A 25,052-nucleotide genomic window follows, 5' to 3' on the forward strand; every position below is an offset into this window, starting at 1 on the left:
AACAAAAGTTGATCCATTGTAATGTTAAATCTACAATGTTTAGACTAATACTTACCACTACTTTATTTTTTTGGATCTGAAGAACAAAGTCTTTAACATGTGGTTCTTCATAACTTCCTTTCTTACAGTCTGCAATCTATAATACATTTGATTTATGGTCCCAATGTTACCACATGCATGTATTACACTGCTAAGCATGAGCCATTTTTGTAGTCAATACCTAAAACAACATACAATACTGTGTACAAGCCTTGAGCCACCATCATTTCTCTATGTTTTGCAGGGAAAATGGAAAATAGTTGCAACAATTTACTGAAAAATGCAAACATACATCGATATATAGTAAATAAGACACAGTGTGTAGACTTTGGCTTGAAAGTCAATATTGGTATGACCTCCTCCTTTAATATTCAACACAGCAAAACCTTTAGAAAGCCTAAAGAACTATTATTCAAGACCACTTACATTTATCTTTGATAGCAAAATATAAAGAAATGAAGGGTGACTTAAGACTTTTGCACACTACTGCATATATATTACCTGTAGGTTGTTCGGATGCACCCAAATGTCTTTTCCCCCAAGCTTCACTGGAACCTTGATCCACACAGTGAAATTATGAAGTGCTCTGATATCATTTGTTAGCTAAACAAGAAAAGAAAACAAGAGCTAAGCATAATAGTTGGATCTAAATCATAGAATTACCTTTACAAAATACAGATATATACACATGTCATGTTCTACCGTGATTGATTGCTGGACTGGTTTCTGCAAATCATTCTTCCCAAATGTGAAATTGTTATAGCTGGGGGAGCTAAACAGACATATTTTAAAGATTGATTAAATACCATGTATTAGAATAGTTGTCACTTTCTATTTTTTTGTTTCCTTTTCTGTTACAAAGAGAACAACACATACCCTTTAATTGTCATAAAAATGCTGTATTTTACATCAATCAATTTCTTTTTGTAGAGTTCACTTGTAGGTGCATGCTCCTGATTTCCACTGAAAGAGAGAGGTGAACATATTTATACTGTATCTGTGGGTCTACTGCTTAAATGAAAAGTACATGTACCAGAGAAACAGTACCTGGTGGCATTTGCAGTGACAAATATCTTCCTCTCAAATTGACTATTGGTGTCAATCCCATAGCAGACAATGAAGGAAGCCTTAATGGAATGAGAGAGATGAGTGACTTCTCTTTGTCCTTAAGTTGTGCAAAAGTCAGAAAAAACAAATTGATAAAAGATTTTTTGTACAAATAAAATTAAAAAACAAACCTTAGTTTGGCTCTTGAAAATGGGCTTGTCAATAGTACAGTCTGTCCTTCCTCGTGATAAACCATCTTCACTGTCCAAGGAGTTGCACTCAATTCTTCCCTTTTATTAGGAAAAAAAGATTCTAGATGCTTTGGAAGAGCAGCAGATCAGTCATGAACTGATACAGACTTGATCCTGATGCCTTACCTGCTGAATGGTGAACTTCCTGTAGGAGAGTCCAGCTGGGTACGTGAGAATAACATGGCTGTTGTAGGAGTTTTCTCCTCTGTTCTCTACTGTGACTGTGACATTCAAAAGCTCATCAATGCCCACTTTAACCTCTAAGGATCTGTGGAGTATGAAGCCAGATGAGAATAAAAGGAGAGGAAAACAAGACGACAGCTGAGCTAAAAGCACAAAATGCTAAATTTATGGTAGTTTTCAATTGAATGTTAAAATGGTAACAACTTACAGATCCTAAGGGATGTAGTATATTAACTTATTGCATTAACATGTTAGCATCTACTGATTAGCCATCCACTCACTTTCTACTGCTATCACAGCTAACATTGGGCAAGGGCCAGCAGTATACCCTGGACAGATTGCCAGTCTGACACAGGGTAGGACAATGCTTAAAACTCGGCATTAGGAGGCAATATGGTGTTTATCAAATTGTACAATATTTCAGCTTATGACCTAGTAAAATTGGAAATAAAATATATAAAATGGGTTCAAATAGAGAAAAGTTAATTTTTATCTACATTGGGAGGTCTCTTAGCAGATAATCTCTGCCATCATGAGTAATTCTCTGATCAATTGTATTTCATTATATTGCAGTCTTTTAAATAGCTATGCTTTATTGTGCACCACAACATAATGAAATAGCATAAAAACTCAACCTGATATTTGTACAGTCATCCCACTAACAGGGGAAAGACAGACTGCACTGAGTATTGGTTATTTAATCGTCGTAGCAAGCAGAAAAATGATTTTACACATGGAGTCTCCAGGCAAATAGACATGCAAGAGTATTAGGGCCACATTACAAAAAATATATATTATTCATTATTAAAAAATTAAGTCTAAATTTCGAGAAACAGTTGAAATACTATTTGGGGAAAAAACAGTTTAAATGTGCAGATAACAGTTGTTGCTACAGATGCTATACCCTCTACAAGATGCCTTGAGTAGATGAATTAGTGAACCATCGATATCTTTACATCTGTCCATTACCTGCCTTTTCATTTTTTACTAATCCACTCTTCCTCTTGGTTCAAGGACTTTTGGACTTCTTTGTGCCTCTTTGTTTCATCGTTTGTTTCTTGTTCTTAGTTTCCTATTCATTTAGTCTGTTTCCTTTTGTGTTCTGTTTGGCATAGTGTTGCTTCTGTATGTCCTCCCCAATTAGGTGAGTGATGTCTTCATGTTGTGTATCTGCCGGTTTCTCTAGTGATGTCTATGCATGTCTGTTTGTTTGTTCTTTCGCCCTCTTTCCTCCCTCGCTTTCTCTCTCCTCCCTACAGTAGCCATGGCAGTTTGTCTTGAAACAACAATTGTAATCTCCACATTTCGAATTTTCTCAAAATAATAAATAACATTTTTTCTTCTGTGTCCCTCATACGCCATCGTAAACAGATTTATTATTTGTGTTAGTGTTTTTCTCTTCTTTTTATTTTTGTTTCTTTATTTCTCTTTCCAGCTTTGTTGTGACTTATTAATCATAAGGAAGGAGAATTTTGACAGAGTGGCTATAAATTTTATTCAAATGCTTCAGTAGAATAGTGTTTTTATGCTTCATGTACAAGCAATTAAAAGTAGCACATTTCCAGGCACACAAGTTGTCAAATTCTGGGGTTTTTTGTGAATTTGAGTTTAATCATAAATATGTCTGAGTTAGATTTTCAGCGGATGTTTTAATACTTATATTTTTCATTTTGGATTATTTTTTTGGTTTTATTTTGGTGTCCAGTCTTGGTTTTATTATTCTTGGAATGCTTTTAAGTTTTGTGACATAATTGTTTTTTGGGTTTTGGCTCTAGGTATTTTGCCTCCCCAGTGTTTCCCTGAGTGTGATTTTTTTCTTCTTTCTGTATTTCCCATTCCCTTGTGTTTTGGGATTTGGTCTTTTCTTAGGAATGTGTTATAATTTTTAACTTAGCTATTAGCATTAAATTAGGCTTTTTGTTGATCGTGTCTGCTTCCTGTGTTCTACATGCTGGGTCCTTTCAAATCCATGAGCCACACGGTCGCCTGACTGTGACACAAGTAAAGCTTAATTTTAGTAACTGGGCCTCACCTGGTGAAGTTGAAATCCACCTTCAGGTTATCATTGCAATTCTTGTCAGTGCCACAGTTGATCTCAAAATTTAACTGTGGAAGAAAGCATGGTGTATTTACATTATACATTTCACTCATTATAATTTCATTTTATTGTAATTATACCTCTGTACACCACTGAAGTCAGTGTTAAATCAAATAATGTGTGACTGAAGTGCAGATATTTAGCCTTAATTCAAAGGGTTGAACAAATGTCTGCATTAATGGTTCAGAAATAACAGATCATTTTTGTACAGTTTCAGAGGCTGAAGAGTAAATGTAATACCTATGGACCTTACTATGTATTACTATGTATTCCACAGCAACAATGAATGTATTCTCTTTTATAAGTTAAGTGAGTAGTGTTAGCTGGTTATGTCACCAAGCTAAGCAACTGCATGCTTATTGCTGTGAAATGGACTAACATTAACCAAAACTTTCTGTACTGAAGATAAAATTCTTTCTAACGATATTCTTGGTCCACTTTGTGGAGATACAGAAATTCTTTTATTGCTGCCATATAATCTGCATCATTATAATTGCATTAATAACATTCTTTACAGCATTATTTCATGTAATAATATTTCTCACAGTATTGATACTGCATTACAGCTGTTTATTGAAGATGTCCATTTGAGGATCCTTCCATTATGTTAACTTTTATTACAAGTACGGTTAGAAGTATTTTATACACATTGCATATCTGTGCTTATTTTGAGTTGATGTTCGGTTCATTAAGGGTCTTAAGCTTCACTGGCGTGACTGTCCAGGTGATACATGCTGAGGGAAACTAGAACATAGAAGGATGATTGCATGCATGCTTACAATACATATAACACATATAATCTAGGAATGTGCCAGGCCTGAGGCCTTAACTCATTTGGTGTCTTAATATATTTTATTCTACTTGGTAACAGACGATCAGAGTCAATAATTAGCCTCAGAGACCCTGAGGGCTTGAAGTTTATTACCTTGTATGGAAGGTGTTATAGAAAAGAGAAGTTCTATGTCTGCTTATAGCTATTAAAGATGTACGATTAACTGTGACTAATGTCTGGAACCTATTTTAATCTGTCATTGACGCCATGGGGGGGCGTGTACCCCACTGGTTTATAAGTATCCACAAGATGTATTTTGGTCAGAAGACATATGTTGATGTTTTCTCCGGACTGTTAATAAACTCATCGTTTGATTGCACTTTTCTGGGGCCTCCATGGTTTGTGACACTGCTCTACATTGATTGATTTCGCGACAACTTGTTCCTCTGTAGGTGCAAGGACTCTAGTTAGAAAGGCTTGAATATTTTTAATTCAGTGTTTTCAGTTAGTGTTTGTCACTACTCTTTGAAGACCTGACAAATGCACAGGTTCTTCTCAATGCCAGACTTACATAAAAAGTAAAGGCAAAAGTATTAACTGTACACTTATAGTGCACATTGCTTACGGGATAATTAGTTGCTGTTGGAGCATGCGGGGAAAGACTTGGTGTGAGATTTTTCTCAGAAGGCAAACCATAAAAACTGAATTTAATCTCATTAGAAAGAGGACTGAGAGCATCTTCTGGACAGGCCTGCAAGAAGAGAGCAATGTCAGTGTTGCAGGACTACAAGACTAAAATTAAAATATTTTCTTTACTGACTTAAACATCTGTTGGTTCATTTGATAATTGTGATGTTATTAATAGAATTTACCTCAATAAAAAATGTTACAGTTAAACACGTTTTCCCCAAGGTGACAATAATTGATCCAGACTGCTCTTGTTCTTTCACACTGAAGTGAGCTCGTTTTTTTGAAGGTTTGCGAGTGGTATCCAATGTTAACATATAATCAATCCTTGCTTGAGCTGGAATAGATCAGAGTTTGACTTAAATGTTACAAATGCACATGCATACATAAAGTAAACTGATGAATGGTTTAGTGATTTAGAAACAGATAAGAATAATAAACCTGCATGTAGCTCTTTCGTAGACAAGCTGCTCATGGTAAAGCAGACTGTAACTGTGTTCTCCAATGGTTTTGAGCAGTCTACATTCTGAGTAGAGATTTGGTCTGGGCTGAATGACACCTCAGACTTTACCTCTACAATGGGTCTTGATCTGGAAATGGACATAATAGGGAAAGGAGATGATGAACTAGACATGTGAATGACTATTACCTTTGTAATTACTACTAAGCTGACAGCTAATCTTCATTGTAGATGTTCTGATCAAGACTTCACAACTGTGTGCACTTTTCTTTGATTTACATTTTATAAACCACTATGTCTACTTATTTCTATCAATATCTCTGCTACTAAAAGTTTGGGGTCAGTGAGAGATGTTAATTTTCTAAGTAAAGAACATTTTCTCTTATTATATGGCATCAACCAGATATGTTTTAAATGAAATTTAATGATTTAAGGAAGCATTCATTATAAATCTGTAATGCTTTCTAAAGAAGTATCTACAATCACCACCAAGTTTGTTACTGACACCTTGGTAGTACTTGGATGGACCCTCCTTTGCTTTAATTCTTAGTTGCATAAATTCAATAAGGTGTTGTAGACCTGTTCAACCACATCCCAAAGGTGCTATTGGACTGAGATCTGCTGACTGTGGATACCATTGTTGTTAGAGACCAGACTCATCAGAGTGTTTTTCCAATCTTCTGTTGTCCATTTTTGGTGAGTCCTATGCCCTTATGCATACCTTGGGAGTAACAAGTGGTTATGTGAGCTACTGCTGATTTTCTGTCTGTTCAATTTAGCTCGGCTAAACTCTATGTGTAGCTGCATGTGTGCATCACCCTTTTTTCTTTGCAAAAAAATGCATTTTTTCCTGTATTTTCCTGTACATTTTGAAGTAAACTGTGTTCTGCAAACAGAATTTCTAATTACATTAATGTGCCTTTTTTATAATTAGAAAATGTTACATTTACACTAAGTTTTTAGCAGTATTCTATTCATTACAATTGAACCTTCACAAAAAGTACCAGTGACAACAGTAACACATGGCTGGACTATCTTTGACTTACCTCAGCAAGACAACTTTACCCTTTGAACCCACCGCTAAGTCAAGCAGTCCATCACCACTCTGGTCAAAAGCCGACTGACTGATTGTCACTCCAAAGAACTTCAGTCCTGACTGGACCTCAGAGCCAGTAATTCTCTGTGTGAATGAACATATTTTAAATAATAAAGCTGCAGGTTGTATAGATGCACTTTTACATCACAGATAAGTTTAATAATCATTGTGAGTACTTTGATGCTGTGTACCTGTGAGTAAGTAGGACTGATTCTTTCGCCTCCTTCACTGTGGAAAATGTAGATGCTGCCTTCACCATTATTCTCCAAAGGTGCTCCAACTGCCAAATCCCTGAATCCATCTGAGTTTAGATCAGGCAGCACAGCAAGAGAAGAGCCGAACCTTCCTTTGACAGCTGCATGTCCTCTTAGTACTAATGGATCATCAAAATTACACTCCACAAACTGAAAGCAGGAGAGTGAATATTATATGATCATTAGGGAAGTTGACAAATAAAATAATTAATTTAATTGAAGTGGATAAAACTTTGATTTACCAAACCAGTTAGTCTGCAAACATAAACTCTTCCCTCTCTATCAGGCTCCATGTACATTGGGGCTGATATGAAGATTAGCTCAGTGATGTCATCATTATTTATGTCCATGGTACACACCTCTGCCCCGAAATATGCACCAGTCTGATACTGTGTAAGCAAAAAAATATACATTTTTATTTGAAAAAATAATTTATATATAATTTAGATGAGATGAGATAGCCTTTATTTTTCAGTTGCAGGTCTTTTGCCCACAACCGAGATGACAGACCTTGCCGACCGTACATACAATACACAAACATCACATTGGGGAGACAGGTCAGGCTAGGTAGCGAGGAAAAAGAAACATCGAAATGTGTAACACAAAAGGATAATACACGAATGCACAGGTATCAACACACCATAACACAATAAACACAGACAAGCAACATGGGAAAGTGTTCCAGTGTGTACATCTGATCTGGGACCGCTGCAATCTTTTGACTGCGCCTCCAGCTGACCCGATGTCCACATCAGAGGGGAGGTAAGCATTGGAGGTGGTGTTGGATAGGGAGGGTGATGTGTCAGTGAGTGCTTATCAGTATCAGTATATGTATGTGTGTGCATGTCCATAGTTCAGCTGAGACAGTTTCCTTCGCCCTGCCAGGCTAAGTAAACAGTCTTCCAGCCAACCCAGGTGGCCTTGCATGGAATGGGAAGGAACAGACTCAACACAGTCGTTATCAGGGAGTTTTTGTTCGGCTCCAGCATTGAGCCCACAGCTGGCGCCGAAGGGGTAGCCGCATTATGATGGTAATTTTTCTTTTTACAAGGTCATTCAGATCTGTCTTGCTGTAAATTCATACCTGTGATGCCAACGGCTCAATCGTTTGGTTTTCAAAGTTGTCTCTGTTAACAGAGACCACAACTCCTCTGTGTTTATATCTTGGAGCACCAAGAACTGTCAGAGAACCACTTTGGGTTCTAGCAATTGCCATGGAGTAACCTAGAATTTGGTAATCAAAAAAGGAAAGACAACTTATTTCTCCTTTTAAATTTTTTTCATGTGCAAACTGATCCACTTGTTTGTGTAAAAGAATTACAGCAGAGCTGTGTATATACATGATCACATGTGTTTGAGTTAGACTGTTAAAGCTGTAATATTCTTACCAAGATAGCTGTCAGGCTCAAAAGACACATCCTCATATGTTTTCACCTTCTGGCCTCCTGTTGTGTATTGCACGTAGCCTCCCCTCCACTGGTTTGCACCAACAATAGACATCTGAATTCCCTACAGTGTACACAGAAAATACATTTAATATACAATAATTTTTTTTATTTAAAATCTGGACTGTGTTCAATTATCTGGTTGCCTTCAAGTTACAAAAGGTGGCACATGTGAATCTCTCTTTCTCATCAGACTAGACTGTCTGATGAGTTTCATGTAGTTTTAATTACCTCAGGTGCATAAACTGTACTAAATCCCTCTTGAGACATTTCCATTTTCAGTGACTCTCCACTGCTTTCTGTGACAGAAAAATAAACAAGACAAAATTTTAATTATTCTTAAAGTAAAGAATTCAAATGACTTTTTGTTGTTTATTATAAATGTGCTGAGTATTTATTGCTCTTTTCATAAAGCAACAAGCTGTTTAACTTAAAATGAGACAAAATTTGTAACATGCAATAAAAAGAATACAATGTGACAGGAATTTTAACAAAGCTTTAATGTTGAATGTATATTTGTACCTTCAATGGGAAAAATTTTGTCCTGTAGATTCTGTCTTATTTCTTCAAGTGCGCTGAATTTCTTCACTTCAAACACATGTTTTTCTGAGGGAGATGATGCAATGCTGTGCAGTTCTTGTTTTGCCTCAGGTTTATCAAATGCATCCCCGACCTGGAGATTGGAAAAACTATGATTAAGTTTTCATACTATTCAAGATCATTTGCTGACTTTGGTAAAATACAGTCCTTAAATCTCACCTGATTTAAAATGAAATCTACACACAGATATTATACTCTCTAACACTGAAAAGAACTCAAATCAACAATAACAGTTATTTCTTGTTGACTGAATGGCAGAACTAATTCACAGCATGTCTGACAAGTGACAGCATCATCAATCAATACGAAACTCAATATTCTACAAGTTTAAATAACTGAAGTGCTTACCCCAATAACAAATCGAGCAATTGATTTATTTTTTGCTTGCTCTACTGCACCTTCCAGGTTCTCACGGTCATTAGATGCTCCATCAGTAATTACAATCAAGACCTTCTTCACATTTGGTCTGGAGCCTTGCTGTGGGCTGAAAACTTTTTCCCTATCAAATAAAAAATAATAATAAAATGAAATTTCAACACAAAGTATTTTTAAAAGTGCACCTTGTGGTCATACATATTTCAGTGTCATTCATATTTTTCATAATTTTTCCAAAATACAGATATTTTTGTACTTTGCAGATGCAGCATTAGATCTGCATGTATTTCAAATTGGCCTTGGTTTGTGCCATCTTGTCCACAACATAATACTGAACATGCACAGTAGTTACTGTGGTCAGATTCACTGAAAAATGCAATGCTTCAGTAATATCTTTGCATCACTTACACAACTTCTTTGATGGCCTTAGCCGTGAAAGTCTGTCCCGTGTGTTGCTGAATTCTATTGATTTTATCTTCCATTTCAGTTAAGTTAAATTTTTGAAAGTTAAAATGAATCTGTGGTGCACTAGAGAACTGGGAAACAGAAAACTGAAAGAAAGAAAAAATATGTGAAACATGTGTTAGATTATATTTTATGGTGTTAAATGCAAACAAAGATGTAATCTATGTCATGATTTGCTGTTATTTAAGTAGCAGAGGGACAACAGTGTCTCACCTGTGTGTCACTTGAGAGAAATGATACAATTAGATCTCTCACAAACTTCTTCATTGTTCGAAAATCAGGACCAGATACGCTGCCTGAACCATCCAACAGAAAGGCAAGGTCGGCTTGTGTTTCACAGTCTGTCAAAGAAATGGATTCAAAATTAGATTTAGTTTTATGGGGTGATTTTTATATTTTTTCACTCATATAAAAAGCAAAGCAAAAGAATTTTGCACCTCAGTAAAGGCATTATGAATAACACAAAGACAATCTATGTAGTATGCATTTGCTAGTTAATCACTAAAGTACGTATGTTTGTCTATTTAGTGGCATAGCTCAGTCGCTGTTGTCTATGTTAGTTTAACAAGAGAGACAAGAAGATTAAGGGATTAAATGAGTTTGGTCCAAAAATGCTTATCAGGGTTTTACCAAAGTTAATGTATAGGATCTCCAACCACAATTATTGTCATGGTCCTGGGCCATGTTGGCCCAGTATTCTCAGTTTTGTGTGTTTTGTATTTTATTCCCTAGTCTTGCCTTGGTTCCTAGGATTATTTAGTTATGATGATCCTTATTTGGTTACCTCCTGTGTGCCCCTGTGTATCTGTGAGCCCTCGTCTCTCCTTGTGTTTTATTCTACGTTTTCCCCAGCCCGTTATGTCTGCGTTCTCCCCGTGCTCTCTCTCCTCCTGTTTGCACCTCTGTACTTCCTGTTTTACTTTGGGACTCCCGCACCTGTATACGTCATGTTATGTTCACCCCGCCCTGTCTCGTTATGATTATCAGTGTCAGCTGTGTTCCCCATGTGCTCCCACTTCCCTCGTTAACCCTCGGTGTATTTATGTCTGCGTCTCCCTCAGTTCTGTGTCGCGTTCTCCCTCATGCTGTGTGTGATTCCCCCTGTGTTTCCTGGTGAACTTTATGTTAGTTTTTCCCAGTTTAGTTTTCCTATTATCTTTTGTCAGCAATAAAGCTGCATTTTGAGTTTATCCCCTGAGTCCGTGAGTTTGCATTTTGGGTCCTCATCCTGCCTGCCACACAGCGACCATGACAATTATTCTTAGTCTTATTGTTTACATTTATTTTTATTTCTTTATGAAAATACAGAAAAGCTTAAATTATTTGAAATCCCAGAAGGTTGATTGTGCTCATGTGGATGCAGTGTTTACGGTGGGTTTCATCACTCATCCAAGTGTCTTTCTCAGTCTCGGGTGACTACAGGATTTTCCAACCTTCTAAACATCCAGATGAACAGAATCGACTCTGTCACTTAGAAGCAAGACAAAACATCTCAGTTTCTTACACAAACGTCTTGTGAGTTAAAAATGTTTGTATAACATGACTCAAAACAATTAGTACAGACTACTAGACCTGTTCAATCAAGAAATAACTTAAGTAGAACCTGCATGACAAACTGAAGCATGCTAAAGATCTCAAAAAGCATCATGCCACGATCTAGAGAAACTCAAGAAGAGATGTGAAATATATCTTTGACATTTGTAAGTCATTTCTAAGTTTTCTGGACTCAAGCAAACCATGGTGAGAGCCATTATCTACAAATGGAAAAACTAAGAACAACTAAGAACAGGTGAACCTTCTCAGGAGTGGCCAGCCTACCAAAATTACTCCAAGAGCACATCGGCGATTCATCAAGAAAGTCACAGCCATACCCAGACCAGCATCTAAAGAACTGCAGGCCTCACTTGTCCCAGTTAAGGTCAGAGTTCACGATTCAACAATAGAAAAGAGACTGGGTAAAAATGGCATACAAATAGAGAGTTTGAGGAGAAAAATCACCAAAAAAGCACAAAGACTCGTCTCACATTTGCCAAAAAATATCTTGGAGATTCTGGGGAAATATTCTGTAGACTGAAACAAAACCTGAACTTTTTTAATTGTTTGAGTCCAGTTAAATCTGGAGAAAAACCAACACAGCATTTCATTAAAAAAGCATCACACCAACAATCAAACATGGTGATTGCAGTGTGTCTACGGCTGATTTTGCTGCTTCCTAATGATTTGGCGTAATTGATGGATCTATGAATTATGTTCTCGACCAGAAAATCCAAAATGATCATGTCAAAAGCTCAAGCACATTTGCGTCATGCAACAGAAGAATGATCTAAAACATGAATCATCTAAAACATGATCTAAAACAACCAGCAAGTTGAACTCAAGTTGAGAGAATAAAGGTTTTGAAGTTGCCTAGTCAAAGTCTGGACCTAACGCAGATTAACATGACATTAAAAAGGGCATTCACAGTCTAAAACCCACCGGCGGGCTGAATTAAAACACTTCTCAAAAAAAAAAGTGTGCTGTGGAGGTATAGTAAAGACAAAACAGAAGCCCTAACTTTCCACTCCGATTTTATTCATCACAACACATTAACTGAACACGTCGCGCCACACAACTCGACAAAACCTGTCCTCCCTACTTGGGTGTGAGTGGAGCCCTCTAGTGGGTGGAGCCCTCTAGTGGGCCGCCACAGGGCCAAAATTTCTCCACAGCCACGTGACACACTCATTGACATTTTTTCCTTAATAAATGGAATCATCATTTAAAATCTTTTTTTTTCTCAAAAACATTATTCATTGTAGGTACATTTTCACAAACTCTGTTTACTATTACCGTCAAGAGAAGATGGTATCGGTGGTCCAAATGAATTAGAACTGTCAATCTGAAAGCACACACCGTTGTACATGGTGATACTTTTGCAGTGCTTTGGGATGGATGGACAACACACCTAAAAACAGACAAAGACAAGTTCTGATTAGGCTGATTATTTCCTGTCCCTGTTTCCTTTATTCCATATAAAAATCAATCAGATCTGAAAAAAATAAATTCCCACATAAATCTTCAGTATCAGCTAATGTTTTTGTTTTTTTAAAAGAATTTCTGCTTCTGCTCTCTTTCAGGAACATGCGTGTGAATATGTGACGGGTTAAACCTGTGGGAACTCTGGAGGTGTGGTACTCAATCCAGGCTACAGAGCTCACTCAAAATACAAACCTCACTTCTATTCCTTTGTCATCTTTCTACATTCAGAGAGACCTGCTTTTCCTCTTTATCTACACCACACTGAACATTATCTGTACCAGTAAATCGTAGAAGGTCTGGGTCTTATGTAGCACTTTTCTTATACAACCTCACTCATTCACACCCACTCAAACAAATGATTTTTTTCTATCCTTTTCCCATGTAAGTGCTTTCTATCTGACATTTACATGCATGTATACTCTGACAGATGCATCAGAGTGCAGCTTGGGGTTAGTATCTTGCCCAAGTATGTGTGGCATGCATTCTGGTGCAGATGGGACCACAGTCACCCAGTAACATTAAGCTAATATGTAAGATGTGTTGTTGTTTTTTTTAAATTAGCTGATTCTGTGGAGAACCACTGGGAGGTTCAGTGATTTTTCACAATGCAATTTTTAACACAAGACATTTTACATACATAAGACAGTTGAGTTGGATCATCAGTGATTTTAAAAAGTACTTAACATAAGGTCTGGAGCTAGCAACTCACCACAGTGTTTTCTCCAGAGGGATCACTTGCCATTGACATACCAAGGGACACATTAGCTGTCAAATCTGGGGCTGTATTTAAAGAATGCAATATTTGTTAAAACACAAAAAACTCCTTGATAATGGAAGAAACAGTGAAGCCGAAGACTACAAAGCACCTCAATTAATACACTTCCCTTTTTACATGATCAATTTACACGGCACATTTACAACAGAAAGGAATGCAACACAGAATTCACTTTCACTATAACTTCATTTCATAGCTGTAAAAATTTAAAAAGTAAGTTGATCTCAGTTTTGAAGGCTCAATACAAAGATATCAAACCAGGTTTCTGTGCCAGGGTCTGAGCAGAATTTTTGCAAAGGTAAAATAGTTGCTGTTGAGGTTTTAAGACATTTACAAATTAATGGTTACCTACCTTCTAGTTTTATATCTTGACATTTTGGAGGAGAAGTGGTGCAGCTATATATTCCCCCATTCTCGTGTTCAAGTGGGGCACTGACGATCAAACTGTGGAGATAAATCCAGACCACAATGTAAGTCTAGAGAGCAAACTGTGGTTAAATACACTACATATCTTTTCTGTTAAGAAATATTGCATGTTTGCAACCTATTATGATGTTTGCTAGAAGAAAATTAGTAATAAATAGCAATATTCTTAAAAAGCAAATAGTCCAATTGCAAGCATAGATTTAACAAACATGTATGTGTGTGTACGTGTGATACACTAACATACACACACTTTATCAATGTGTCTTGTAAATGGCCTGTATTTATATAGCGCTTTACTAGTCCCTAAGGACCCCAAAGCGCTTTACATATCCAGTCATCCACCCATTCACGCACACATTCACACACTGGTGATGGCAAGCTACATTGTAGCCACAGCCACCCTGGGGCGCACTGACAGAGGCGAGGCTGCCGGACACTAGCGCCACCGGGCCCTCTGACCACCACCAGTAGGCAACGGGTGAAGTGTCTTGCCCAAGGACACAACGACCGAGACTGTCCAAGCCGGGGATCGAACCGGCAACCTTCCGATTACAAGGCGAACTCCCAACTCTTGAGCCACGATCGCCCTTGTGACTTACTCTGATTTTCTTTGAATCACCTTGTACCCAAAACCAGGAGCAGAGCTACTCAGGGTCTTCCAAGCCCCAGGATCAATATTGAAAGAAAGTGCAGGATTTAACACTGAGAATTAAAGAAGCAAAAAAAAAACCATTTGTTTTACTATAAACAACTTTAATCTATTACTTATGTAGTAATAAAGGTACTCTAATGTGATTATAGCACCTCTGTTGAATACCACATACAGAAAATTGTATAAAGTCTGTGTTTCTCTTTATTTTTGTTGGAGTGTAGCAGTTTGAACTGAGGTCTGCCTCAGTGGGTGATCTTTTATTACAACTAGAGAGCAGATAAGCTAGATATTTTTAAATTCTAAGAACTCAGAGCAATTATTGTCTTGTAAAACACACTCAAGACTTCAATTTGGAGTCAATTTTATGTCTTAAATTCCATATATACAGTCAAAAGTTTGGACACATCTTATTTAATAGTTTTTCTTTATTTTTAGTACTTTCAACATTGTAAAGACATACTAAAGACATCAAATATATACATGATATATTGAATTATATAGCAAAGAAAAAAATATAAATAACTAAATATGTATTATATTTTACATTCCTGAAAGCAGCCACCCTTTGCTTTGCTGACAGCGCTGCAAACCCTTGGCCTTCCCTTAATGAGCTTCATAATGTGGTCAGCTGAAATGGTTTTCACTTCACAGCTGTGCCTTGTCAGGTTTCATTTGGGTAAATTCTTACCTGCTTGATGAGATTGGGACCATCAGTCAGTGTGTTGTGCAGGAGTCAGGTTGATACACAGCTGACAGTCGTATTTGACAACTGCTAGAATTTATATTATGGCAACAACCAATCAGCTAAGTAAAGAGAATTGACAGTCCATCATTACTTCAAGAACTGAAGACAGTTGGACTGCTGAGTCTTGTCCTGTGGAGGTGGTCACAAGCGCATGGCACAACATAGAAGAGCCACCTCCACAGGACAAGACTCAGCAGTCCATCTGCATCTTAAGGATAAAGGACACTCTTTCCAGGATGCCAATGTTCACATTTTGGACAGAGAGGACAGATGGTTTGAAAGAGGAGTGAAAGAAGCCACCTATGTCCACTGTGAGCGACCATCTTTGAACAGAGGCGGTGGTTTACGACACCAACTCTCTGCCATCTATAATCCAGTTTTGAGATCCCTTCCCAGACGCCTTAACGCCCACTCACATCCTGGGCCATCTGACCTCAGGAATTCACATGATAAGGTGGGGCCAGGTTTCACAATGAACACACCCGAAACCCTGGCTGATTGGGACCCACACCCAGTTTCACACCTTGGCTCAGGCAATTAGAGGATCATCAGCGGGTCCTTTTGTCCCTCTGTGGGGGGTTACTCCCACTAGGTTTATATCTGGGACTCTCCACCATTTGACCTTAGAACTGAAGAAGCTTCTCGGATGAGAGGTGAAACGTCTTCAAGTAACTTAAAGAAGTCCAGACGCTTTTCTTTGCAAGCTCCTTTGACTACAATGACATGGATGACTGAGAACCTTCACAGACATGTTCAGAGGAGTGTGAGAATCAGGCCTTTATGGTCAAATATCTGCTAAGAAACCACGACTAAGGAAAAGAAACAAGGAGAAGAGATTTTTTGAGCCAAGAAAGACTAGGATTGGACATTGGACCAGTGGAAAGCTGTGCTTTGGTCTGATGAGTCCAAATTTGAGAACTTTGGTTCCACCTGCTGAGTCTTTGGTGAGTGTGAACGGATGGTCTCTACATTCATGGCTTCCACTGTGAAACAGGGGGTGTGATGGTATGGGAGAGGCTTTGCTGGTGACACTGTTGGGGATTCATTCAAAATTTAAGGCACACTAAACCAGCATGGCTACCAAAGCATTCTGTAGCGACATGCCATCCTATTCAGTTTGCATTTAGTTGGACCATCATTTGTTTGTAAACAGGACAATGACCCCAAACACACCTCCAGCTTTGTAAGGGCTATTTGACCAAGAAAGAGATTGATGGAGTGCCGCGCCACATGGCCTGTCCTCCACAGTCACCTGACCTAAACCCAGTTGAGATGGTTTGGAATGAGATGGACCGCAGAGTGAAGGCAAAAGGGCCAACAAGTGCGCAGCATCTCTGGGAACTCCTCCAAGAATGTTGGAAAACCATTTCAGGTGACGACCTCATGAAGCTCATCAAGAGAATGCCAAGAGTGTGCAAAGCAGTAATCAAAGTAAAGGGTGGCGATTTTTGAAGAATCTAAACTATAAAACATGTTTTTGATTCCATATGTGCTCATTTATAGTTTTGATGCCTTCAGTGAGAATCTAATGTAAATAGTGATGAATATAAAGAAAAAACATTAAATGGTTTCATAACCCCCTGAAAAGTAAATTTATTAAAACATTTTATTACAATGCCATGTCCTCAAGTTTTTTTCTTGTCAACACAGTGTTAGTTAAATTATTCATCACAGGATCAAAAAGTACAATGTGACACTGGAAACAGGCCTCAAATATGTGATGATTGCATTAGCACAGAATTATTTATGGATTAATAATCAAGAATTAAATTTTGCAAAATTATTTATGAAAGGGTTTTTTCACTCAGTGCATGCTAGAGGTGAAATGCAATCAAAATATTGTACTCATTAAGCTATTTTTACACTCTGAAACTAACTGGGCTGATCACACGTCTCAGTAAGTTTGATTCACAGAGAAAAAAAAAGGAAATGAGCACAACAGACATACTGCTCCATAATATTTAACTTAAAATGAAGGCATAACTAGACAATGAAAGATAAAAGGCACAAACTGCCTTACCTGACAAGAATATTGTAGCACTAATTAGCCAGTTCATTGTGTTACTCCCATGGAAAATCATTTTAACTGTGATATTTGGTTTTATTTTTAATTTTCACTGCTGAGCAAGGTGCCACTTCTGCTGAAAGCATGTAAGAAGGAGCCAAAAAGCAGAAATAATCAATTGACTGATCAAAGCCGAGGCATCTTTAGAGGAACTCGATGAAGGAGGAGTTTCAATAGCGGCAGCGCTGTGTTATATAAGAGAGATTGTGGTGGTGGGTGGCCAACTAATTTAGTTTAAGCTCTAATTTTCTTAAACAATAGTATAACAGTAAAGTTTATTGGCATGTGGACAACCAGATGAAATTATTTTAAATATAATTAAAATGTTAACATTTAAATAAAACCATCTGCCTCATTAGCAGGTCTAAGATAAAAATTTTTGCTGAAAATTTGAGGTCAGTCCAATCAAATTCTTTTTGTTATCACATTAAATTGTAAATAAGAAAAGGGAATGTTGAGCATCTGACATTATGACTATTACTTTCCCTGTAGTTGACTAGCAAGTTGAATTTGCTTCTTCAGATTTCTACTTAACACATCTATTCCTGTTGCATTGTTCAGCCCGCAAGCCCTCCTGTCAGGAAGTTGGCTTCTTTTACGATAAGTGTGTGCCACTAAAAAAAGTGTAGCGTGCACTACAAAACCCAAAGTCTGAAACTGTCTGTTTTGTGCTTTCCCATGAGCTGAGTGAGAGGCACAGAAACAGATGCAAAGTGCAATGTGCCCCGAAAATATGAACCTGCAACCTTTCCCTAGCTTGGCGGTTGACCTCTTCCTGCAGAGCACAGACGATCAAGAAAGGTCGAGAAAAGGTCAAGGATCAGTGTGCTGTGTTGCTGAGTCTGGTTTGGATTTCTAAGGGCAGGTTGGTAATGTTGCAACATGCTCAACCCTCTCTCACTCTCACTCTGTTTCTGTGTGTCTGTGTGCACGCAGACACACACATTTAGTGCATTCTACATATACCCCCAAATTTATCTTCCTTCACATACTATTTCAAATGACCTCCAGATATTAGATGTTCTTCTTTGGTGAGCAGCATATTTTACAATAACTGCAGCTAAATAAAATGTTTAATATAAGACAGAATGTAAAGGATGTGCTTGGAAGATGCATAATTTCGTTTAAGGAGAGTGTAAGAAACACTTACATAGTAGGCCATTCTTCCCTGCACATTTCTGGATAATATCGTCTACTCAACCCCTTCTATGTGGACTTCACCTAAACCCTAACTGCCTGTTATTCCATCGCATTTTGTGCCGTTCACTGAAACACTCTTTGCCCTTTGAGTGGCTGCTTGCTAGCACGTTACTCCAGCCCCAGTCCTGCTGAATGTCACAAGCCATCTCTGGTTGCATCCTGTTCTTTTTATAGTTGGGCAGCTGAAATGTGAGGGGTCACAATGGGAGGATAAATACAAGGGCCAGCAGGCTTGCAGGGGTGTCGCAGACGAAGGCCGGATCTTCTCCCTTCTTCTCTCTTCTCTCAGCTCTCCTCGCAACCTCAAAGGTAAAAGATTGAATTCATGCCCATGAAAAAAACAGCATTTCAAGTGGATTTGTTGGTTAGCTATTGAATGTTATGTTATAAAGCCTTGGCATAATGAGAGGCTTATGACCTGTATACCAGAGATAAAATAAAAACAGTGTTATGCATCTTCTTGTAGCTTTCACAACTGTGTGGTTAACATGACTCGAACTATATCAGTGTAACCCGCAGGTTCATGTCTGTTGGTTAAATGCAAGTGTGCGTCTTTTTTTTTTTTTGTTACTTCAACGTCAATGAACCAGATGCTAGACAGATGAAAATATCTCATCACTTTCTATAGTATAACAACATTAAATAATGATTGTGATGAACTGTGAGAACGATTCTCCCTTGATATTAAACAAAGCTGATCATTTTTGGTAAACTTCAGTCACCTACCTTTATCTGATGCAAAGTTTCCATTGAATCGTTGGTCAGTGGTGACTCAATAGTCTGACTAATTTCTTGCTTTACTAGATAAATTCATCTAGACTGCCTTCTGCAATGTGGCATGCCTCATCAACAGCCGGGTGGAACGCTGCACATTTTCTTTTATGCAGCCCATTCATGCTACATGAGCTACAGTGCACTCACTGCCTCATGCAAGCAGTATACTGGGTACACTGGGTATATTTAGTCTAACGTATTGATAGTGGCAACAGGGTGACAGTTGGAGGAGGTATGCGATAGAGGCCAGTCAAGAGGAATGGTGAGGGAAGGGGGGCTGTGGAGGGGAATGGAAAGGTCAGGGATAAGAGGCTAGAAAATGGAATAGGTCACGGACGTGCACACGATTTTTTAAGGGTGGTCAGATGCATGGAGGGTGGGGCATGTGATGGTGGTGGAGGGGGATTTGTGGTAGTTCTCTGACACTGGATCCTCTGTGAGGTTACATATTGTGCCTGGGGAATAGTGTGAAACCAGCGCACAAGCTGCTGCAGCAGTTAAAGCTTAAACAGCTGCTGTCGCATGTAGGACACAAGCTGGTCTGGGTTGTTTTAGCAAAAGATAGTCTGACAGGAAAACATAAAACCATGAGCCAGACGTTTTTGTTTTTTTTACCACTTCCTTCACACAATCAACCCGATGTTCTGTGCTCCTTTCATCTAGCAGTTTCCCACACATATACCCTGAAACTGTTACACTCAAAAGCAGATATGCAGTGCAGTATAACCTTTCGCCTTGGCGCACTGTAAAAATGTATAACCCCTGTGTCATGTTCATTATTAATTTCTCAAATTTTTGTCTTCCCTCTATTTATATCAAGAGTCAGGATGCCTCACGCATACCCTTTCCTCACTCCTGAGCAAAAGAAGGAGCTCAATGATATTGCTCTGAAGATTGTGGCTCCAGGCAAAGGAATCCTTGCTGCAGATGAGTCAACTGGTAAGAAAATGAACCTATATACTAACAATCAGTTCTTTGGGACAGTCAACTCAACAGTTGCCAAAAACTATGGCTTAAAGGATTGCAGTTAGGCTACAGTTGAAACTGGTTTCACTGTGTGTGTTTTCTCAGACCTGAACTGAAACATTTCTGCAAACGTGCAGACAGACTGTGGCTTCCAACACTTAATAATATACTATGTTTTTATAGTCAATCTGATTTTATCTGTTTCTATAACCTCCAGGCAGTGTGGCCAAGCGCTTCCAGAGCATCAATGCTGAGAACACTGAGGAGAACAGGAGGCTGTACCGCCAGCTCCTCTTCACTGCTGACGACCGCATCAATCCCTGTATTGGTGGCGTTATCCTCTTCCACGAGACCATGTACCAGAAGACCGACAATGGCAAGCCTTTCCCTCAATACCTCAAAGAAAGAGGCATGGTGGTGGGTATCAAGGTCGACAAAGGTGTTGTCCCCCTGGCAGGAACCAATGGCGAGACAACCACCCAGGGTGAGCACAGAAAAGATCCAGACATCATCCGTATTACATAATTATCTTTTAATATCTTTATCTAACGTATTGTGTATGTTTGTCCTTCCTAACAGGTCTCGATGGGCTTTATGAGCGTTGCGCCCAGTACAAGAAGGATGGTGCTGACTTCGCCAAGTGGCGTTGTGTTCTGAAGATCACCCCCACCACGCCCTCAAGACTGGCTATCATAGAGAATGCCAATGTCCTGGCTCGCTATGCCAGCATCTGCCAGATGGTAAGACACAACAGACAGATAACCCAGTTTAACTGAATTTTACAAGATCTATTATTGGGTCTATTTAAAAAAAAAAACATTAAAATATTTTTGCTGTTTTTGCTTGTGCATTTGATATGATCATGCCACACGCATACTTCCTGCATGGGTAAATACACACAATGAGGAAACCTCATAATGTGCCAACAAGCTCAAAAAACTTTTCTCCAAATTAATGCTATGTCATAGTATTATCAAGGCAGCATAACATTAAATTTTTAAAGTCTTCACTTTTGGATTTCAGGTCTTGTCTTCTTAATATGAGCTCCTATTTTACCCTGTCTTTGTGTCCTTGCCTTTCCTAGCACGGTATTGTCCCCATTGTTGAGCCTGAGATTCTTCCTGATGGTGACCATGACCTGAAGCGTTGTCAGTACGTCACTGAGAAGGTCCTGGCTGCCGTCTACAAGGCCCTGTCCGACCACCACGTCTACCTGGAGGGTACCCTGCTCAAACCCAACATGGTTACCGCTGGACACTCTTGCTCACACAAGTACACCAACCAGGAGATTGCCATGGCAACTGTTACTGCCCTGCGCCGCACCGTTCCCCCTGCAGTTCCTGGTAAGAAAGTACATCACACGCTTGCTGATATGCACACTTTTACACTTTTTTAGACATAATCTTTTATGACTAATCTGCATTAGATCTGCAATCTGGGTTGCTAAACTCTACCTGCTTTGCAGGTATTACCTTCCTGTCTGGTGGTCAGAGTGAGGAGGAGGCCTCTGTCAACCTGAACGCCATGAACCAGTGCCCCCTGCGCAAGCCCTGGGCACTCACCTTCTCATATGGCCGTGCACTGCAGGCCTCTGCCCTGAAAGCCTGGGGTGGGAAGAAGGAGAACGGAAAGGCATGCCAAGAAGAGTTTGTAAAGAGAGCTCTGGTATGTCTGAATATGAACTGTGTAACTAAAATATAAAGCTATATGAAAGAGTTGTATTATTATTATTATTATTAACATCAAACTCATGCTCTAGAGTCCTCTTGTGCATTAAATAATATCATATTTTCTATCTTACAGGCTAACAACCAGGCCAGTGTGGGCAAATATGTTTCCACTGGAGCCAGCACTGCTGGTGGAGAGTCACTGTTTGTGGCTAATCATGCTTATTAAGCATAACCACCCTTTTTCCACCCCTACCCCTCCATTATTACATCATCACGGAAAAGGACACGTCCCTTAAGGCACCACCTATGAAATTCACACTCTACTATTAAACGCTACAACAGAAACAGCAGCACTTTTACATCTCAGTAGGAAGCAAAAGAGAAAGAAAGAAAAAAGCTTTGAGTGGTTGCTGCAGCTAGAAGACTAAAACACGTTCTTCCTCCATTCCCTTAGCTTTTATTTTTAAACACCTTTTTTCAGGTGAAGATTCCCACACTGTTTTTACACAACTTGTACTATTTTCCTTGGTCTGCTTCCAGTAAGTTCAGTATATGATTTATACTGTTACCATGGAATAAAGTATTTACCGTAGCGTGATGCTTTCCTTCCTTTTTCTGGTTTTACTTTGTGTTTTACTTCTCACTGCTCAACATTTAAGTTCCCATTAAACGAACACTGTCAGTTGCCATAATAATTGCACTTCAAGCAGAAGTAGCCTTACGCGGTTTACTGATCTAGCTTTATTTTTATTAGCAAATGAAGTTTGCTGATGGGACTGTTAGGTAGCAAATTACCAAACAGAAGTAAAATATGTCCTTGTTACTGTTATTCTAAAACCTCTGTTCTAACTGTTTCGGATCCCCAGAGGATTGATTCTTTGTTACAAGTTGAACTGTTTGCACATAAAAAGTAGAAACATTAAGAAAAACAGTCAACGCAGAAACCTTCCCCTTATAGTCAGGGAATTCAGTAGTACTTTGAAAAAGTACATAATAACCAACTTCAACTGCAGGAGATGGAATAAATCCTAAATAACAAATAAATAAAATAATACATTTTATACTGGGGCTTTGGAGGCCCAATTTAATCCTCAGCTGTCTTCTGACTGGCTGCCCCTCATATATAAAAGGCTTGAACAGGAGTTTGTCTTTGTAGGTTTTCACTAATCCAGGTCATGATAGTCCAAGGAGCTTTGATAGAAACCTACTGGACTCCTTTGGGTCCATGAAGAGGTTTCACCTCTCATCAAAGAATCTTTTTCAGTTCTGAAACCAAATGGTGGAGAGTCCCAGCTATTTAAACATTAATGGGGGTTGTCATAGAGCAGCTGCTCAAATAAGTTCTATCATTAATTAATGTTTGAATTTTAAACATGATCAAATTGTCTGTATTATCTGGCTATGTACTTTTGTATTAGAAATTCTTCAGTAATTTTAAAACAACTGATCATCTGCAGAGCAATGGTTTATTTGAAGATTTTCAGTCAGGTTTCAGAGCTCGTCACAGTAAAGAAGCAGCTTTAGTGCAGGTTACAAACATCTTGGAGTTGTTGATCCCAAATGCTCCAGCACGAGTACTGACGGGGACTACAAAGAGACATCATCTTTCTCCTATACTGGCTTCCCTTCATTGGCTCCCTGTTAAATCCTGAATTGAATTTAAAATCCTGCTCCTCACATCTTATCTTCATGACCTTTAAAAGTAGAATGGGAGGCAGAGCCTTCAGACCCCCTCTCTGCTTTTAAGATTAGGCTTAAAACATTCCTTTTTGATAAAAGCACATACTTATGGTTGGATAAGGTGATCCTGAATCCTCCCTTAGTTATGCTGCAACAGGCTGCTGCGGGATTCCCATGAGTGTTTCTTCTTCAGTCACCTTTTTCAATCACTATGTTTTATACACCTCTCTAAATTTAATTATAAGTTATTATTAAACTCTGGCTCTCTTCCACAGCATGTCTTTGTCCTGTCCTCCTCTCATCTCCCTACCCGTCACCCCTCACTCAGCCTGGTTCTCCTGGAGGTTTATTCCTGATAAAGGAAGTTTTTTTATTCCCACTGTCGCCAAGGCGCTGGCTCATAGGGAGTCAGTATGATTGTTGGGGTTTACTATGTTTTCTTTGTAGTATTGCAGGGTCTTTACCTTACAACATAAAGTGCCACGAGGCAATTGTTGTTGTGATTTGGCACTATGAGTATCTGATGAGTATCTAATAATGTAACAGGACATACATCAAACATAACAGGAGATAAGCCACTTTAACGATCCTTGATACATCCAGGTTTATTTAAGAAGCCTGAGTTTAAAATATTGTTTTCTTGATCTAAAATTTCCATTTTCTCTGATTAGATTGGAGCATGGCGTAACAGGAAGAGCTACATGTCAAATTTAAAGGTGTCAGCCGTTCTCTTGGACAAAGAAAATGTCATTGGGTGCATCAGTTGCAGTTTCAGATCAAGCCTTTGACCATAAAGTACGGTTTCAAAGAGCATAACTGGTGACAGCTCACAAGCCCGAGACAGAAGTCATCGTGACCACATCCATCAGTGTATCAATGCAGAACCTCTCTTAAAAATTGCTTCCCCAAATGTTCCCACCCACAATTTCCCTGTCTCCTCAAATACTCAGATCACTAAAATAAAACTCATATTTCAGAGTTCTGGGAAGGTTTAAAATGACATGAGCAGCCTCTGAATTAAAAATCTATAACAGGAAGAAAAAAAGCCAAAACCAAAAATCTAGTAGATGTTGTACGTTACGTCCAAACATACACAACTGAGCATATTTATATATTCATATATCTTCTGCATATCTCTTCCAGTCTTGTACATAATGTTCAGTAACACCAGCAAATCAGAATTAGAACCTTTAATTTTAGCTTGTTTCCATATCCAAGGCACTCTAGTTTGGCTGAAAACACAAATTGATTCATAAAGTAATTAACAAAAGAAAAAATATTGATGTACTGAGTGTAGTGCAAGAAAAGA

At 38.6% G+C, this 25,052-nt stretch overlaps 2 protein-coding genes across 2 annotated transcripts in view; one reads left to right on the top strand and one right to left on the bottom strand.

Moving 5' to 3' along the window:
- LOC146663514 (integrin alpha-M-like) overlaps positions 1-18,832 on the bottom strand; it is a 22,729-nt gene extending 3,897 nt beyond the window's left edge. Inside the window, exons 1-26 of the mRNA XM_085416251.1 lie at positions 17,409-18,832; positions 14,591-14,693; positions 13,918-14,009; positions 13,500-13,570; positions 12,602-12,716; positions 9,986-10,113; positions 9,716-9,858; positions 9,281-9,431; positions 8,855-9,005; positions 8,564-8,631; positions 8,276-8,396; positions 7,972-8,111; positions 7,130-7,276; positions 6,825-7,037; positions 6,584-6,717; positions 5,519-5,667; positions 5,263-5,414; positions 5,016-5,141; positions 3,553-3,626; positions 1,464-1,605; positions 1,278-1,376; positions 1,087-1,166; positions 916-1,002; positions 742-811; positions 541-642; positions 56-136 (exon numbers count right to left, since the gene is read on the bottom strand). Coding sequence (XP_085272377.1) covers positions 56-136; positions 541-642; positions 742-811; positions 916-1,002; positions 1,087-1,166; positions 1,278-1,376; positions 1,464-1,605; positions 3,553-3,626; positions 5,016-5,141; positions 5,263-5,414; positions 5,519-5,667; positions 6,584-6,717; positions 6,825-7,037; positions 7,130-7,276; positions 7,972-8,111; positions 8,276-8,396; positions 8,564-8,631; positions 8,855-9,005; positions 9,281-9,431; positions 9,716-9,858; positions 9,986-10,113; positions 12,602-12,716; positions 13,500-13,570; positions 13,918-14,009; positions 14,591-14,693; positions 17,409-17,469 — 3,000 coding nt within the window. The 5' untranslated portion in view covers positions 17,470-18,832. The remainder of the gene's footprint in view (positions 1-55; positions 137-540; positions 643-741; positions 812-915; positions 1,003-1,086; positions 1,167-1,277; positions 1,377-1,463; positions 1,606-3,552; positions 3,627-5,015; positions 5,142-5,262; positions 5,415-5,518; positions 5,668-6,583; positions 6,718-6,824; positions 7,038-7,129; positions 7,277-7,971; positions 8,112-8,275; positions 8,397-8,563; positions 8,632-8,854; positions 9,006-9,280; positions 9,432-9,715; positions 9,859-9,985; positions 10,114-12,601; positions 12,717-13,499; positions 13,571-13,917; positions 14,010-14,590; positions 14,694-17,408) is intronic.
- On the top strand, positions 18,828-22,656 carry aldoab (aldolase a, fructose-bisphosphate, b). Its single transcript, XM_085416280.1, has 7 exons — positions 18,828-18,962; positions 20,248-20,366; positions 20,611-20,877; positions 20,973-21,133; positions 21,478-21,736; positions 21,859-22,058; positions 22,197-22,656. The coding sequence occupies exons 2-7, from the start codon at positions 20,255-20,257 to the stop codon at positions 22,287-22,289; spliced, it is 1,092 nt and encodes a 363-aa protein (XP_085272406.1). The 5' UTR covers positions 18,828-18,962; positions 20,248-20,254; the 3' UTR covers positions 22,290-22,656.
- Positions 22,657-25,052: the final 2,396 nt, after the last annotated feature.

This window comes from Rhamphochromis longiceps, linkage group LG8, assembly GCF_057381845.1.
Source record: "Rhamphochromis longiceps isolate RC_006_pf linkage group LG8, R_longiceps_female_GT1.1, whole genome shotgun sequence".
Classification (NCBI taxonomy): domain Eukaryota; kingdom Metazoa; phylum Chordata; class Actinopteri; order Cichliformes; family Cichlidae; genus Rhamphochromis; species Rhamphochromis longiceps.

Coding starts and splice junctions, on each gene's coding strand:
- aldoab (XM_085416280.1), top strand. CDS start 20,255: ATGCCTCACGCATACCCTTTCCTCACTCCTGAGCAAAAGAAGGAGCTC. Junction 20,878..20,972: donor TGGCGAGACAACCACCCAGG/GTGAGCACAGAA, acceptor CCTTCCTAACAG/GTCTCGATGGGCTTTATGAG. Junction 21,134..21,477: donor ATGCCAGCATCTGCCAGATG/GTAAGACACAAC, acceptor TGCCTTTCCTAG/CACGGTATTGTCCCCATTGT.